The sequence below is a fragment of the Dipodomys merriami genome, unplaced genomic scaffold, assembly GCF_024711535.1.
Source record: "Dipodomys merriami isolate MVZ:Mamm:240054 unplaced genomic scaffold, mDipMer1.0.p SCAF_7, whole genome shotgun sequence".
Taxonomy (NCBI): domain Eukaryota; kingdom Metazoa; phylum Chordata; class Mammalia; order Rodentia; family Heteromyidae; genus Dipodomys; species Dipodomys merriami.
Window position 1 is genome coordinate 32077976 of NW_027206290.1, and position 16275 is coordinate 32094250.

Here is a 16275-nt window from a genome sequence, read left to right on the forward strand (position 1 = left end):
TTGTTGTGTGCTATAGATTTTAAACTTGTAGCCAACTTCAAGTAGAATTCCTAGTTCACTGCTCTTGAGTTAGGGCACTTGGTTGTATGTTGGGAGTTTAACAAAAAATGAACTGGAAACTATGTTAGATGAGTGATATTCTGACTGTGTAAAATTTGCCAAATAATTTTTCCTATATGAAATTTAGTTTTAACTTGGATTACTATACAGTGTAACAAAAGATCTTTATCCTTACTCTTCCAGTTCAACAGTGGTTGTCAGAAAGTCATAGATGAGGAAAACCTAACTTTTGTATTGTGGTCAGGCAAGTAGGATGAGGGTCAGGCAGTATTCATCCTGGAGCAATAGGTAACTTTTACAAAAGTCAGTAGTCCTTTTTACCTAGTTTGCTTCTTACCAGACATCAAAGGTTATAGTCAGACTGAGATTTTTATGTAAAAAATTAAATGTGTATATCTCAAGTTAGAAGCCAGAAAGAATGGTAAATAACACCTCTCTGGAATGAAAATACAGTTTTTTTTTAAGTGGTTTGACATGACTGAGTGATAGGATTTGCCTACATATTGTGTCTCTATAGTCTCTCCAGGCTTATTCATTTGTAGTTTTTGCTTTTTGCTGGTTGTGGGGCTTGAACTCTCTGGGTTTGGGCACTGTCCCTGTGCTCTTCAGCTCAAAGCGAATGTTCTACTGCTTAAGCCACAGTGCCACTTCCCATTTTCTGGTGGTTTATTGGCGATAAGAGTCTCAAGGACTTTCCTGCCCCAAGCTGGCTTTGAACTGTGATGCTCAGATCTCAGCCTCCTAAGTAGCTAGGATTACAGGTGTGAGCCACTGGCGCCCAGCTCATTTTATGATTTTAAGGACTAAGGAAGCTAAAATCAACTGTAACTGATCTTTAAAAGGGTTTTGGTTAGTTCTTTGAAGCTGAAAATACTTGGTCTTAACTCCTGGATGATTCTGAAAGGTCACATTGACCTACTTGAGAAACAGTTCTTGTACTGCATTGTCACTACTTCCATTGGGTCTTTAAAGTCAGCTTTATTTTATGCTGGGTTGTGATGGTCTCTTCCCCTGGGCCCATAGTCTGTGGCATGCAGTGGATGGTGACCAGTAATCTGATATGGTTTCTATTGTCAGATGTTCAAAACAACTGACTCTCATAGACTTGGCTGCCACATATTGAAAGCTGCTTGTAGTTCTTCTGCCACCCATGTACTACTTGGCAAGGACTTTCTGTTTCTTTCACCTCTAGTTAGACATCGCCTAGGCTTCCCAAATGCTGAGCTGACTCAGCTCAGCATTGAGCTAGGGTTCACTCAATCCAGCAAATAACATGAATTTAAAATTTAACCTCACTGAAGCTAAGCTCCCAGATCAAGGAAGGAAGAATTGTTCTTTCACATTGCTCATTGTCTTTCTTTCTTGATAGCTGAAAAAATGAGATGGCATTTCCTCATCTTTGTGGCTACCATCCAAAATGACAGAGACACCATCTTCTAGAGGTGTCTACTGATGGCTTGCTTGAAGAGTATAGGTATACTCCTTATACCAATTGATAATAACCAATTAAAGATAAAATAGTATTAGCAATACTGGAGCCAGAAGTCAGGGCCTTGCTCTTTGCAGGCAGATTCTCTACCACTTGAATCTTGACCCCAGCCCTTTTTTGTTGTTGCTTTTTCAGATAAGAGTCTCATGTTTTAGCCCATGACTTACCTCAGACTGTGATCCTCCTATCTCTGCCTGGTTCTTTCTGTACTTACAGGCATAAGCCACAAAGACCAACTCTGGTTGAGATGGAGGTCTTACTAGTTCTTTGTGCAGGCTGGCCTTGATCCATGATTCTCCTAATCTCCACCACTTAAGTAGCTTGAATTATAGGTGTGTGACACTATGCCTAGTTATAGTTTCATCTTGAAAAAGAACACCTTAGGAATATGTCCTAAGGACAAAAAGAAGAAGGAAGTCTTGACTACTCCTTATGGTTAGAAATAAGATTAATTTAAAACAACAGGATAGATAGATAGATAGATAGATAGATAGATAGATAGATAGATAGATAGATAGAGAATAAACTAAATAAATATTACTAGGGACCAAGATCTCCAACATGAGTGAAAAAAGACATGAATTCAAGTTTTTTAAAAGTAATGGCAACTTTGAAGTAGCAGTATGATCTCAGGAATAAAAGAGATTTCTCTCCTTGAAACATTGATGCCTTTGATAGCAATTAGCATAACTTGTATCCAGATATTAAATTCTAAATATCATTCCCCATAAAAAAAAATTAAGGCCCCATGGAGAGTGGCCAATTCTAGGAGCAGAGAAAGAACAAAGGAAATGTGGCATCCCTTCTTTGTCCACAAGGATGGAGGTGCTTAGTAGAAGAATCAGCTTATAGGAGGCCCTCATTGACCCAACTTAGAACAATATGAGCATTCCACACACTTAGCATAACATTGAGTAAGTGAACATGAATCACAAGAAACAAAGGTGAAGATTTTCTTTACACAAGAACACCAACTAATATGTAGAAGGAATTATAGAACAAGTTACGATTTTATAAGAAATAAACAGATCACAAGAAACAAATCACAAGAAACAAAGGTGAAGATTTTCTTTACACAAGAACACCAACTAATATGTAGAAGGAATTATAGAACAAGTTACGATTTTATAAGAGATAAACAGAGATAAACAGATGATAAAGTCATGAGGCAACAAAATATTTACATTATAAGTTCCACCCCACAAATTAAGCTTTACTTGCTAAAGGGAAAACTATCTTTCAACAGCCTTACTCTAACAAAGAACATCTTGGTGTCACTAATAGGGGAATCTGACATTGTGTGCCTCCTGCAAGGATTCTTTGCAACATTGTCTGAAAAATTCTTGTCAATATTTTAATCTCTTTCTAACCAAATTAAACTTCCAGTTCACAGGAAGGAAACAATCTGAAAGATTCAGAATATAGTAGATACTATAAAACAGCTGGCCTGGATTCTTCAATATCACAGGGTGGAGAGAGGCTAACAAACTTGTATATTAACGGAGGCTCGGGAAATCTAAATCTACAAAATGCATTTAATGAATCTTGATTCTATTCTTGGTTGAAAGGAAGAGGAGCCTTTTAGATCCACAGGTACACTAAGCATCCTTGAGAAAATTGGGGTCTTTGGATAGAATCTGGATGTAGAATTACTGTTAATGTCCTTCAAAAGAAAACAAAAAACTACCATTTGAGTAATAATGCAGAATTACTGTTAATGTCCTTCAAAACAAAATAAAAAACTACCATTTGAGCCATGACTGTAGTCCTTTTGGATTTAATTTTGTTGTTAAGTTACATTCACGTTTTTGCCCTGGCTAGCCTCAGAACATAATCTTTCAACCTGTGCTTCCCTTCACATCTGAATTGTAAGTGTATGACACCATACCCCATTGGTTTTCTGAGATAGGATCTAACTTCTTTTGCCTGTGCTGCCATGGAGCCTCACTCTATACCTCCCAAGTAGCTGGGTTATATAGACATGAATTACCATGCTCAGCCAGCTTACTATTCATATTTTCAAGGATGATAATGTCATTGAGAGTCTTCTGAAGGAGAGTATGCTTACACTTAGAAGATGAAGTCTGATGTTAGTAAATTTTCCTGTCTGTAATCTCTCCCCAACCCCTGCTTCTTTGGTTTGAACATGTGAAAGTATTCATGTGTGTATACAGAGAAAAACCTAAGATTCATTCTATGTCAAGAGCATACAGATGTTATATTTTAAATTTAGCTTATTATGTTGGAAACAATTATAATAAAGTTGAAAAAAAGTTTAAAAAATAGTACAACAATTGTATGGGGGGGGGGGGGGACAAAGGAATCCATAGCTTATTACTCAAGTACTGAGTATGTTCCAAAGAACCAGGATTTCTTCAGTCGCTTTTACTAACTTTCTTTTTTTTTAATGTGGAATTGACAATAATTCAATGTGGAGCTGGCTTAAATATATGTGGGGGGGGGGGGGGAAAGGGGGGAGAATAGGATTGGAAATGAGGGAAATAAGAACAGACCAGACAACTGTGTAGGTAGATAGCTAAGAGGGCATTAAAAGCAGTCTGGATGTGGCTTACATTCTGTTGTAAATTGTGGTTTTGAAAGAATTACGAAGCCCTTCCTAGTCCTACACTGCAATTCTTTAAAACTTCAATGATCTCTAGTTGGTCGGCAGAGGTCTGGATCACTCATTGACTAGAGCACTTGAGTAGATAGTAGAAATCTAGTCCAGGTGTCCTCTGGAGATGAAGAGCAGATGATAAAGATAAAATCACTGGCGCTTTGGGAGTTCTTCAAGGTGTTTCTCACCTTTTAAGTGACTGGGCAGTGTGGGTCCTGATACCGCCTCATCCTGCTCTACCAGTAGTGACAGAAGGTCAAACTGAATCCCATTTTGAAAGTAAGGTCTTCATATAGAATTGGATTCTATGAGAAAAGGAGTTGGAAAGAGGGAGGAAGAGACATTGTATTATCTGGTTACTGAGATATAGAAGGGTAAAGTGGGGGGAGGGGGGATGTGTGTTGTGATTAGTCAGCTTCCCCTTCCTCCTCCCCTCCTCCTCCCCCCCCCTCCCCGAAAAAAAATCCATCTGGGGAGACTGAGAACTTAAGAAACTTGAGACTAGGAAAGAAAGCAGGGAGCAGACAAAACCTGCTGAGTCTCAGAAACCTGGTTTCTGCACCAGGGAGTAGAAGAAGCCGCTGAAGGTGGCTGTGGGTTCAGTTTTCTGGCCTGAGATTGATTCTCAAGATCCCTTGTTTTCTGGGGGTTGTGTCCAGGGGCAGGGGATCTCTTCTTTTGAAACCCCTTACCTAAGTAAAATTGAAAGATACGCAGACTTGTCTATTCCTTGTACCAAGAAGTTAGTGTTGCTGTTTCTTTGGATTCATCAGAAATGGTAATCAGAGGAATTTCTGGTAAGTGTCAAGAAAAGGTGTTGGCACTGTTTAGTTTGACTATCATGTTCTCTTTCCTCACCCCTGAAAAGGGAGTGGGGGAGAGGAGAATAAAAAGAACTAATTAGCTGGAAAATGTGTGAAGGTGATTAGAAAAGATGTAGAAGCCTTGGAAAGCATATTAGCATACTGCTTGGTAATCAACCTTGTTAAAATTTCTAGCTTCTGATAATCACCTTTTTGCTCAGTGCTATTAGCCTAGGAGTATGCTGATCATCATTTCTAAGAAAAATCTGCATGTAGTGTGCCGAAGGAGAAAATGGGCCAGAATATATAAATTTAAATGTCTCAGAAAACCAGTAGTATCTGAAGAAGTACACTAGCCTAGCCCTTCAAATAATCTCCAGCAGTGAGATTCATCTATATAATGCCACAAACTTCCAAGGTAGGCTTTCTTAATGATTTGTTTTCCTAGAAATTGCTGTTTACCTTTGAGTCTAGTGCTTCACCCTTAGGAGGAAACTTTTCTAAAGAAATTAAAAGCTGTTAGATAAGCAGGTGAAATAACAAGTTTAATAAGATGTCTAACCTAACCTGTAATTTTTTGAGGCTTAAGTTGAACAACATTCTATAAGACATAGAAGAAAGTCATCCATCATAACACTACTATGCTATTTGAAGATGTGTTCTAAAATAGTGTATTAAACTAGCCTGATATTAAACACAGCAAGTAGACTTCTGTATTTGGTCTAGTGAAATTCCATAGCAAAGCCATTTGATTTATTAGTAGCGGTAGTAATAGTATATTCTGAGTTCAAAACACATCTACAGATTTTTAAGGGTTCATATTTGTTTGCATATCTCTTTCCTGGAAATATTGGGTACTTAGTTGGTACTACCTAGTAAATGTGTTGACCGAAAGAACACAATGCACTGCTGGTATTAGTTGTTCTGATCAGTGACCCTTAGCCACAGGATCATAGTGGAGTTCTGGTGGCTTTTAATTCTCTGATTCAAGAAGCAGAAGGCAAAATTGGGTAAGGCCTAGGAAGGAGGGTAGCTGAGCTATTCAACTTGTGAAGCTATGTGTTTGTGAAAGTAAACTCAATTTCTGATAGTAAAAATACTCATTAGGATCAGGAAGTCAAGTAATAATGTTTTTTTTGTTTGTTTGTTTGTTTTTTTGGGTCTGGTCGTGGGGCCTGAACTCTGGGCCTGGGCGCTGTCCCTCAGCTCTTCAGCTCAAGGCTAGCGCTCTACCACTTGAGTCACAGTGCCATTTCCAGCTTTTTCTTTTCTGCTTATGTGGTGCTGAGGAATCGAACCCAGGGCCTCGTGCATGCAAGGCAAGCACTCTACCACTGAGCCACCTTCCCAGCCCCTAATGTTTTATATTTTTCACATGAGGCTTTAACTTTTGGGGGTTGCCTATGATTCTTGTTCTTAAATTCTGTACAGGTTTTTTTTTTTTTTACCTCTTACCAGGCTGATAAAGTACCCAAATTATTAGATAGAGGTTTTTTGTTTGTTTTATCAACATTGTACCCACTTAGCTATTTGAAGAAGTACTTTAAAATAGCACATTAAACTAATAGTTAATTGGGTTTTTAAGACACAGCGACCAGACTTCTATATTTGCATGTGGTGTTTGGAGCATGGGTCATTCTGACCTCATAGCCTGTCTCAGATGTGCTGTAAATTCAAGAATGGGATATTGATGTGCTTGTACAGTTGTGGTAAGGCTGGGCAGTGAGTACCCTAGCATGACGTAGTTAAGGACTTCAAGGTAGTTTTTGGCTTTTTATCTACTTTCCCATCTTCCTTATCCAGCTTATATGTAGGCTTAGTATTTCATATTATCTAGAGTTGTAGAAATGTTAGAACACACCAACTAAGACAATGATTGAAGTCATGATGGTAATATAACCTGCTTAACTATGTAGTAATCTTTTTTCTTTTTTGATGGTACCAAGGTTTGAACTCAGGGCCTCACACTTACTCAGCTTGCTTGCTCAATTGGTGCTCTACCACTTGAGCCACACCTCCAGCTCTGCTTTTTGCTTGTTATTTTTAGAGACAGAGTCTCATGGACTTTTCTGCCTGAGCTGGCCTCAGAACTCAATCCTCCATATCTCAGTCTTCTGAATGGCTAGAATTATAGACATGAGCTAGCAGCACCTGGCTCTTCAGTTAATCACTTGATTTTCTTGTACCATAATATGTCTTATATATGTTCTATATAATTTATATTGTGTCTATATATAAATATGGTATTAAAATATGTATGTTTAAAATATGTTATCAATAATACTGATCATAATTCATCATTGTCATTATTATGGCTTAAATGCAATGTTGTCCAACCCAGTCAGAAGGCTGTTACTGAGATCTGATTTCTTTTTAGTTTGTTGTTTGGGAAGGGTGGGAAGTGCCAGTACTGGGGCTTGAACTACAGGCTTCATGTGCTCTCACTGATTTTTCACTCACAGCTGGTGTTCAACCACTTGAGCAAATGCCTCCAATTCCTGAGCTCTGCCTTCATTGGAAACTGATATTCAAAAATTGCTTTTGGCAGCAGTGTCTTTATTTACAATGTAAGGTGAACAGCAGTCTAGAGGATTTTTTTCCCCAAGGGGAAAACAGCTACCAACTGGGAAGACAACCAGTGGAGCTGGAGGCCTGGGGTACCTGGCAGAGCAGATGCATTCCACAGCAGGAGTCGTGATGTGGGGTCTCTACCACATGTTGTTTGGAGAGAACCTGTAACCTTGCTATACTGAGGCTGAGATCTGAAGGTTGAGGTTTCAAGCCAGCTCAGGCAGTAAAGTCATGAGACTCATCTCCAATTAACCAGCAAAAAATCTTGACCGGAAGCAAAGCTCAATTGGTTGAGTGTAGCCATGAGCTAAAAAGCTGAACAAGAGTACAAAGCCCTAAATTTGAGCCCTAATATTACACACAAACATGCACGCACACACTCATGCAAACATACGACTTGAGTTCACATTTTGCCTGTTTTAAATGTGGACCAGACTCATTGAGAGATAGGGCAGTGCACTGCATAGTAAGCCGCTTGCCACACAGTCTAATATTTTTAGGTAGTGAAGATTATGCTAAGCTTTAGGCTGCTGGTAGGTTTATTAATACAAGGTACGATTATGACTATTAGTTCAGTTCTTACATTACTGAAAAAGTATTTCTTGCCACAGCACCTTTTCTTTTTTAACCTAAAAATCTGCAAATGTTATTGCAGTTCCTCTCCCCAGCAGCAACTCCCATGTAGGTGGTACCTGGGTACACACCCAGAACTCTGAAAAAAAGATGAACAGGGAAGGGAGTCACAACAGCATGAAAGGAAGGAGCTTCCAAATAGGCTGCCAATGCCAGCAGCATGGAGCTGGTGGAGGAGGGGCTACCCCTGGAAAACATTAAGAGGTGCTGATGGTCTCTTGACTGTTTTTCAACCACCAAAATAACTGCGTATTGGGTTGAACGTCATTACCTTGGTCTTACATTAATCTCTTCAGTAAAACTAGCTGACTGTTAAGTCATACCAACATGAAGGAAATTCTTTCTAGAAAGGCAGTGCTGACCTATGGCCATCTTAGTGACTTGAATATGTTGAGTGCTTTTAGTTTTCTTTTTTGAAATGCAATAATTCTTTTGACATAAAAGATATTATACAGTTTTAGCACCTAAACTGAAAAAAATGTTTCTTTGGATCCAAAGAGACCCTTGTTAATCATGTTCTATCTGATGGAGTATATGTAGTTTATCTTGAGTCTTTATTGATTTGTGTGGGTTTTGTTGTTTTGTTTTTGTTTTTGCCAATACTGAGGCTTGAAATCAGAGCCCTAAGCTCTCACTTGGCTTTGTTTTTCACTCAAGGTTGGCACTCTACCAGTTGAATTACATCTACTTTTCAGCTTTTTGCTGGTTAATTGCAGATAAGAATCTCATGGACTTTCCTGTCCAGTTTGACTTTGAACTATTAACCTAAGATCCCTACCTCCCGAGTGACAAACTATAGGTGTGAGCAACCAGAGCCAAGCTTGAGTCTTCTTGAAAGCTCAAGTCTTCATTAAAGGGACTTTGAGAGGTTCACTTGTTGTACGGCTGTGTATTGAATGCATTGTTCCATCTATAAGACTCTGAGCAAGATGCCAGGATGTAATTCTTTCTCCTTCTGTCTTTGGGATCTGACCTTGGACTTAATAAAACAGCATATGGACTCTTTCCCCTTGTTATTTTACAAAGAAACTTACCCAGTTAAATGTTGACCCAAGATGAGTTTTAAATAGAAGTACACCCAGATTTTTCTGGCCTGCTGCTCAGCTCTGTTCTATGCTTTCAGTCCTGATGTGAACCTTGCTAGGTGGAAAGTTGAAAGCACAAAGCCTGATCATTGCTTTATGGGTCTTGAGGTTTACCAGTTCTGTTTTCAATTTGTTTGTATTACTGCCTGGGCCTAGGCTACACACTGCAGCCTGGTGCTACCCCAGCTGGAGGGTGCATGTGACAGGAGGGGAAGGTTGTACAGCTGTAACTAATGTGTAGTTTACTCTTCTTAGCTTCAAATGGTAAGAGCCATGTTGCTTGCATTATGCAGAAAGGATTTTAATCTGTAGTAATGTACATTTCCAGAGATAGTTGCTAAAAACTTGGCATAATTGATTCTGCATGGGAACCTTTTCATTTGTGAAGTTGTAAGGAAAAAAATCTCGATTTGATCATTAAACAATTCTATTTATTTCAGGAAACTGAAGTTTATTGTAGGTTTTGAGGAAAGGGCTTATCAGACTTTAATCAAGAGTTGAGAAAGACTTAAGCCATATAATAGAGGTCAGTGTTTTCATATATTTTAAAGTCATCCATTAATTTGTCTATAAATGCCATTGACCATAAGCCATTTGCAATTTACTAAAGCTAGTCCTTTTTTTTTTTTTCTTTTTTTTCTTTTTGGGTCCAGTTTTGGGGCCTGAACTCTGGGCCTGGGCACTGTCCCTCAGCTCTTCAGCTCAAGTCTAGCACTCTACCACTTGAGCCACAGCGCCACTTCCGGCTTTTTTTTTCTGCTTATGTGGTGCTGAGGAATCAAACCCTGGGCCTCATGCATGCAAGGCAAGCCCTCTACCACTGAGCCACCTTCCCAGCCCCAAGCTAGTCTTCTTTAATAGAGTTTATTGAGTCATTATTTCCTCCTTTCTTCAGATTCATCTTAATTAGTTAGAATTTGCTGTGGTATCTTGTTTTCAAATTTCTTATTCATCAATCCATTCTAGACTTCAGATTTTAATTGAGTATAGGAGGTTCTACGTATACCTTATTGGTTGATGAGTGCAGAATGATTGGGCTTTGAGTATTGGCACCCTAATAGGCATTAACATTTCTAAACATCTTCTCATGATTCTTTCAAGAAGTAAAACCACTGCCAACTTCAGAATAAGAGTGTATTTGGGAGAAGGGAGAGAACAGAAGCACTATGCGGTATCTGTTTTCTGATAGAGTTGGGTGGAAAAGCAAAGATTGATTTGCTAAAGTTATAAGAAGAGGCAGTAGTTAGCATCTGAAGAGAAGTTAGAGCAGCCTCTGGCCTCTCTCATTTCTCATGGAAGAGTTGCTGACTTCACTGGAACCACTTGGTAATGTTGGCTTTTAGGGAAGGCAGTGTATGAGACTAATAAAATAAGATATTTCATAGAATTCCCATTTTAAGTTTTTAATTTTACTGTCGTTCTCTTAATAGCAAATCCAGTTTGCTGATGACATGCAAGAGTTCACAAAATTCCCTACCAAGACAGGCCGGAGATCTTTGTCTCGCTCCATCTCACAGTCCTCCACCGACAGCTACAGTTCAGGTAGGTGCAAACAGTAATGTCCCCTCTGATCTCTTCCTGGTGTTCTTCACTTACCTGGAATCTAAAAATTCTTCCTACTGAGGTTGTTAATTCACAGTTAGGAATGAGAATGGCCCCAGCCAGACATAGCTAGGGAAGCATTTGTTATTTTGATTCTTTTTCACATTGTCTCTGTAGCATCTGTGGCCAGTGCTAGAAGATTCTTATTCCCATGTTTATCCACTGACATTTCAGAGGGACAGAATCAGTGGAATTTTGGTTGACAGAACTGGCTTTGACAAAGAAGTGCCCTTTAAAGCATAATTTCTAATATAAAATAAGCCTTGCCACCTGGCTTTCTGTTATTCCCAAGTCTACTTGAGTTGTAACAATAAAGTTACTATTTTGGCTTCTTTTATTTACTAGTAGGATACCTTTTTTTCTGACCTACTTCTCTCCTGTTAACCTCTGAAATGTGAAGCATACAAACCACTATAATTGACTCCAGCTTTCTTTTATCTTTTTCCAATTGAACCGTTAGCCCATAACCTTAGAAAAGGATATAGAGTCTTAGGAGGAATACTAGAAGAAACATTGGGGGGCATCTAACATAAACCCCATCATTGTTCAACTGAAGAATCATTGCCAAAGGATTAAGAGGCTTTGCTAAGGTCCCAGATTGCTATTAAAGGCAACAAAAATCCATATCCAAAGCCTTTCATTGTCCCTTGCCAGAATATTGTTTGCATTGCCTGGTTTGCAGTGTAAAGAATGTAAAATAAAATAAATAATTTGCCAAAAAAAAAAAAAACCCAACCAAACTTATCTCTGTCCTGTACCACTGATAATCCAGTGTAGATAAGATAGGCACACAAGAACAATGTAGGTATAGAAGACTGAGTAGTGAAATTAGTGTATGTATTCACTGGGGGCAGAAGTATCCAAGAAACAATTGTAACTATAATAGTCATCGTAAATGAAAAAGTGCTTTGGAATAACAGGAGGAAAAAAAGGTATTTAGATGACAAGCAGGTTAATTATAGCCAAGAAAGAAGGATAACTAATTGGAGTGAGTTATAAGTGGAAAAGAAATGGATGACTAATGAAGTTTTTAAATATCTTGATGGTCGTGATATAGAAATGTAGTGGAGCGTTTTAAAAAGTGAAGTGATAAATAGAAATCAGTGAGCATTGGTGCACTGGTAGAAACTGACAAGGGAAACATTTAGTTCAGAAAGGAAAGAATGATTTGAGAGGTAAAGACTGTAGATCCTCTTGACTATCTGTCTGAAGGCTATATTTAGCATTTATGGAAAGCTAGTATTTAAAGTTGATTATCTTGACCAACTGGCAGTAGAACCAGATTTGCCTGCTTTTTGTGTTACATTTTTTCCCCTCATTATTCCTGAGCACAACCTAGTGCAAAAATCCCTTGTGAGAATCTCTTACTGTTTTCATCTATGTCGGTGATTCTCCAAGCAAGATCCTCTGATCAGTAGCATCAGCAGTACCTGAGAATTGATGAAATACCAGTATAGGGGTACCTCCTGAGATTTATCAAATGAGAAACTTTGGCCATGGCACCTAGGTATCTGTGTTTAAACAAACATTCTGTGTGATTCAGATAAATGTTTGAGTTACAAGAACAAGTGCTCTATAGAAATAGCATTACCTCTCCCTAAGTTAGTCTTCTCTTTTTGCTAGCCAGATATCTCTGTTATATGAGATCACTACAGGACTAGAGTCTGTGACCCCTCATCAAAGGTACTAGTGCAGAGCATCCTTAGGATGAGCGAAAGAGCTGCAGCAGAGAGAGATGCACAGCAGTTCTGTTCGTGCTGGCTTAGACCTGAAAGAGTAGGTTCAGCTGAGAGTGACGTAAAAGGGAGCTCCAATTAGTGTTTGCTTGACTTACATGACAGTCCCTTGGGGGTTGCACTCTGTACAATTGGGACCATTGAGGTTTTTGTATCCCTCTTTCTTTATGGCTCTAGCTGCATCCTACACAGATAGCTCTGATGATGAGGTTTCCCCCCGAGAAAAGCAGCAAACCAACTCGAAGGGCAGCAGCAATTTCTGTGTGAAGAACATCAAGCAGGCAGAATTTGGACGCCGGGAGATTGAAATTGCAGAGCAAGGTAAAAGAAACAGAACGGGTGGAGGACCAGAAGCAACCCTCTTATTGTTTATCAGGACTGAGACAATTTAAGGCTTGAAAGCTAACTTGAAAGTAGTTTGGGGAAGGACAGTTGCCTGGACTTTTGGATAAACACTTCTCTCTTCATGGAGCTTCAGCCCCAGGAATTTTGTTCTTGTTTTCCCTTCTTCCTGCTCTCAGCATGTGTTTTCCTCCCTCATGACACCACATTCAAAGATCTACAGTGCAGAGTCAGCAAGTCCTAGATCACTACATAGTAGTTAGTTATGTGGGATCTTACTGGAGTTGCCAATCCCCAAGACCTAGTTTTCCCAGAAACAGCTGATGTGGGGGAGAGTTTAAGCCAAGGATATGGTAGCCTTGGGTCTGCTTTGGTCCAGAGCACCCTCTGCTGGAGCAAAGTAGAAGTGACTGGCAGTTAAATCTTGGTTTCTCTATCCAGGAAGCTCTTTACTGTTGTTTTGTTTGCAACTTGAAGGCATGGTCTTTTCTGGGAAAGGGGTAGAGAAACCAAGCAGATTTACAGGATAAGGTAAGACAGCAGAGAAAACAGAAGCAGGTGGCTTCCAATGAAGGCAAAGACATTCTTCCTGGTGTGGTAATTAGGTATGGAATTACATTAGCTTGTGCTATAACTAGTTCTCTCAAATGGATAGATGGTGAAACCCATCATCTATTTTGACTAGTTTTGAGAGTTTACTGCATTCTTCCTATGTAAAGTAGAAGCAGAAAAAGAAAAAAGAACTGCCAAGTGGTTGCATGATAGCTTGCTATCATTCCCTTACTGAAGCTTCTAGAAGTCACCAGGGAAATATGTATGCCTGGTGTTTTTTTGTTTTTGAGTTTGTTGTGTTTTTGTTTTTTGTTTGTTTGCCTCATCTAACTATACCTTAGCAGACCCAGCCTGGCTGTGGCTGTGGCTGGGCAGTATATGGTATTGGTAATGCAGACCTGGCTCAGATCCTCTGTTCTTCCACAGACATGTCTGCTCTGATTTCACTCAGGAAACGTGCACAGGGGGAGAAGCCCTTGGCTGGTGCTAAAATAGTGGGTTGTACACACATCACGGCCCAGACAGCGGTGAGTTTACTGGAAGAAAATAAAAAGACTTCTAAGAAGGAAAGAGACAAGTTGTTGTTGTTGTTGTTGTTTTAACTTGCTTTTCTTCCCCTATTGAGCCACCCTTCAACTGTCAACTATTAAATAGAATCTATGTTACATAATAATGTGTTATTTTATTTTCATTTGTATTAGTGCACCCATTTTAGCCAAGCCAACTTAGGAAGAACTCAAATATAATCATGATAAAAATGTGTAGACCTCGGAAGTGGCGCTGTAGCTCAAGTGGTAGAGCGCTCGCCTTGAGCTGAAGAGCTGAGGGACAGCGCCCAAGCCCAGAGTTCAAGCCCCACGACCGACCAAAAAAAAAAAAAAAAAAGATAATTAAAAAAAATGTGTAGACCTCTAGGAACATATCTTTGGGGTATAGCTAAGTACCAGTGTGCCACCCAGCTGGATTACACCCTGTGTAACTTCCCCACTATGGCAGCTCTTGCTGCAGTTATGGATAATATGTTCCTACCGAGGTTTGCACCCCACTGCTGGATGGCCCTCCTCTTCCTCACCCTGTCTTCCTACACATCCACACAGGTATTGATTGAGACACTTTGCGCCCTTGGAGCTCAGTGCCGCTGGTCTGCTTGCAATATCTACTCAACTCAGAATGAAGTAGCTGCAGCTTTGGCTGAGGCTGGTAAGTTCAGCTTTTTTTTTTTTTTTTTAAACCAGCTCTGCCTCAAGTTACTTATTTAAACATAACTTTGATGTATCAAAATTATCATTACATCATGTATGTCTAGGGGCTATAAAATTTGTGCAATGATTAAAAACATCAACAGGAAGAAAATGGATAATAAAATCTGTGGCAGAATAGTATTTCGTCATTAAAAATGATCTTTGAAAATAAGGACAATGAGGAAGTGACCAGTGCTGTGTTCAATGGATGAAGATAACTATTAAGCTGTGTGAGCTCAGATGGTCTCTTTTCACCAAAAGTCTAAGCAATTTTGAGAGAAAAAAATCCAAGTAAGCAATGCCCTTTTTTTTATTGGTAGATCGTTAGCTTATTTGGTATTCAGTATTACACTGAAAATGTCTGTGTTACTGGTGAGTTTTAAACATAAAATTTTTATTGTTGAAATGTCTAGAAGAAAATCACCATGAGGCTTCTTTGAGGACTTCCCATTTTCCTAAGATCTTCAGAAAGTAACTTTATAATATTCTTGATAAGTGTTTAAAGATTTCAAAAACAAGTCCATAATCCCATTTCACAGCTTTTCATGGTAAAATTTTTCTTTTTCTGTCTACACAGATAGAATAAAACTTAGTATGCACATAGTTTTATAACCTGTTGTTTTCAGAATTTTTCATATCACTGCAAACAGACACATTATTAATACCCATATGGCCTGTGATTTTACTTCATATTTTCCAAACATTGAACATTTAAATTATTTCAAGGTGTTTGCTAATATATATGATGCTCCAGAGAACAACTTTATATTGTTTTCCACTTGATTTTATCTCATTAGGATGGAGTCCCAAGTATAAAATTGGCCTAAACACAGTAACATTTTATGATTCTTTGAATTAAAGTATTATTTTGACTGAGTTTTTGCTCTTCCTAAGTTTGTCTCTCTTTGGGATCGTTTTTTTGCCTTTTTCTCTTCACATGAATCTCAGAAACTGATTCTGGTACAGTACACCTCAAAGGAAGAACTGACTGACTTATTTTGATCTACAGGAGTTGCAGTCTTCGCTTGGAAGGGCGAATCAGAAGATGATTTCTGGTGGTGTATTGACCGATGTGTGAACATGGATGGGTGGCAGGCCAACATGGTAATGACTCATGCCCATCCCACACTTTTGACTATAGATTTATTTCTTTTCCTCCTTCAAAGCATGGTTCCCTAAATATGTTTTGGATGTTTGGTCTTACTGTTGCTAAAGTGTTTATGAGCATGACAATCTATTCAAAATGGATATGAGATGCACAAGGCCCTGGGTTCAATTCTCAGCACCAAAAAAATTAAAAGAATGGGTCTGAGTACTGAATGGAAAGGTGGAGAAAGGGTAAGTCTAGCTGAACTCGTGACTCAAACACAGCAGAATGAAATAAAAGGAAATGATGCAGTCCTTTAGAGTAGTATATTTGGCTCTTTTCCTTCCTGTCCCAACTCTCCTTTTGTATTCAAAGGGGATATATATTTCAAGACTCAAGGCTAAATATTATTCTAACACTCTTCACTGTAGCAGGCATGGTGGCACATGCCTGCAAT

General features: G+C 39.0%; 1 protein-coding gene across 5 annotated transcripts in view; it reads left to right on the forward strand.

The window, feature by feature from the left end:
- Ahcyl1 (adenosylhomocysteinase like 1) overlaps positions 1 to 16275 on the forward strand; it is a 42885-nt gene that overhangs the window by 16891 nt on the left and 9719 nt on the right. For 4 of the 5 annotated variants that reach the window (XM_070006247.1, XM_070006248.1, XM_070006249.1 and 1 more), the window contains exons 2-6: positions 10689 to 10800; positions 12774 to 12917; positions 13917 to 14017; positions 14588 to 14690; positions 15741 to 15835. In XM_070006247.1, the coding sequence (XP_069862348.1) occupies positions 10689 to 10800; positions 12774 to 12917; positions 13917 to 14017; positions 14588 to 14690; positions 15741 to 15835 (555 nt within the window). Of the gene's footprint in view, positions 1 to 4870; positions 4964 to 10688; positions 10801 to 12773; positions 12918 to 13916; positions 14018 to 14587; positions 14691 to 15740; positions 15836 to 16275 lie in introns of those variants that run through there. The other variant, XM_070006250.1, reaches the window with a different exon arrangement.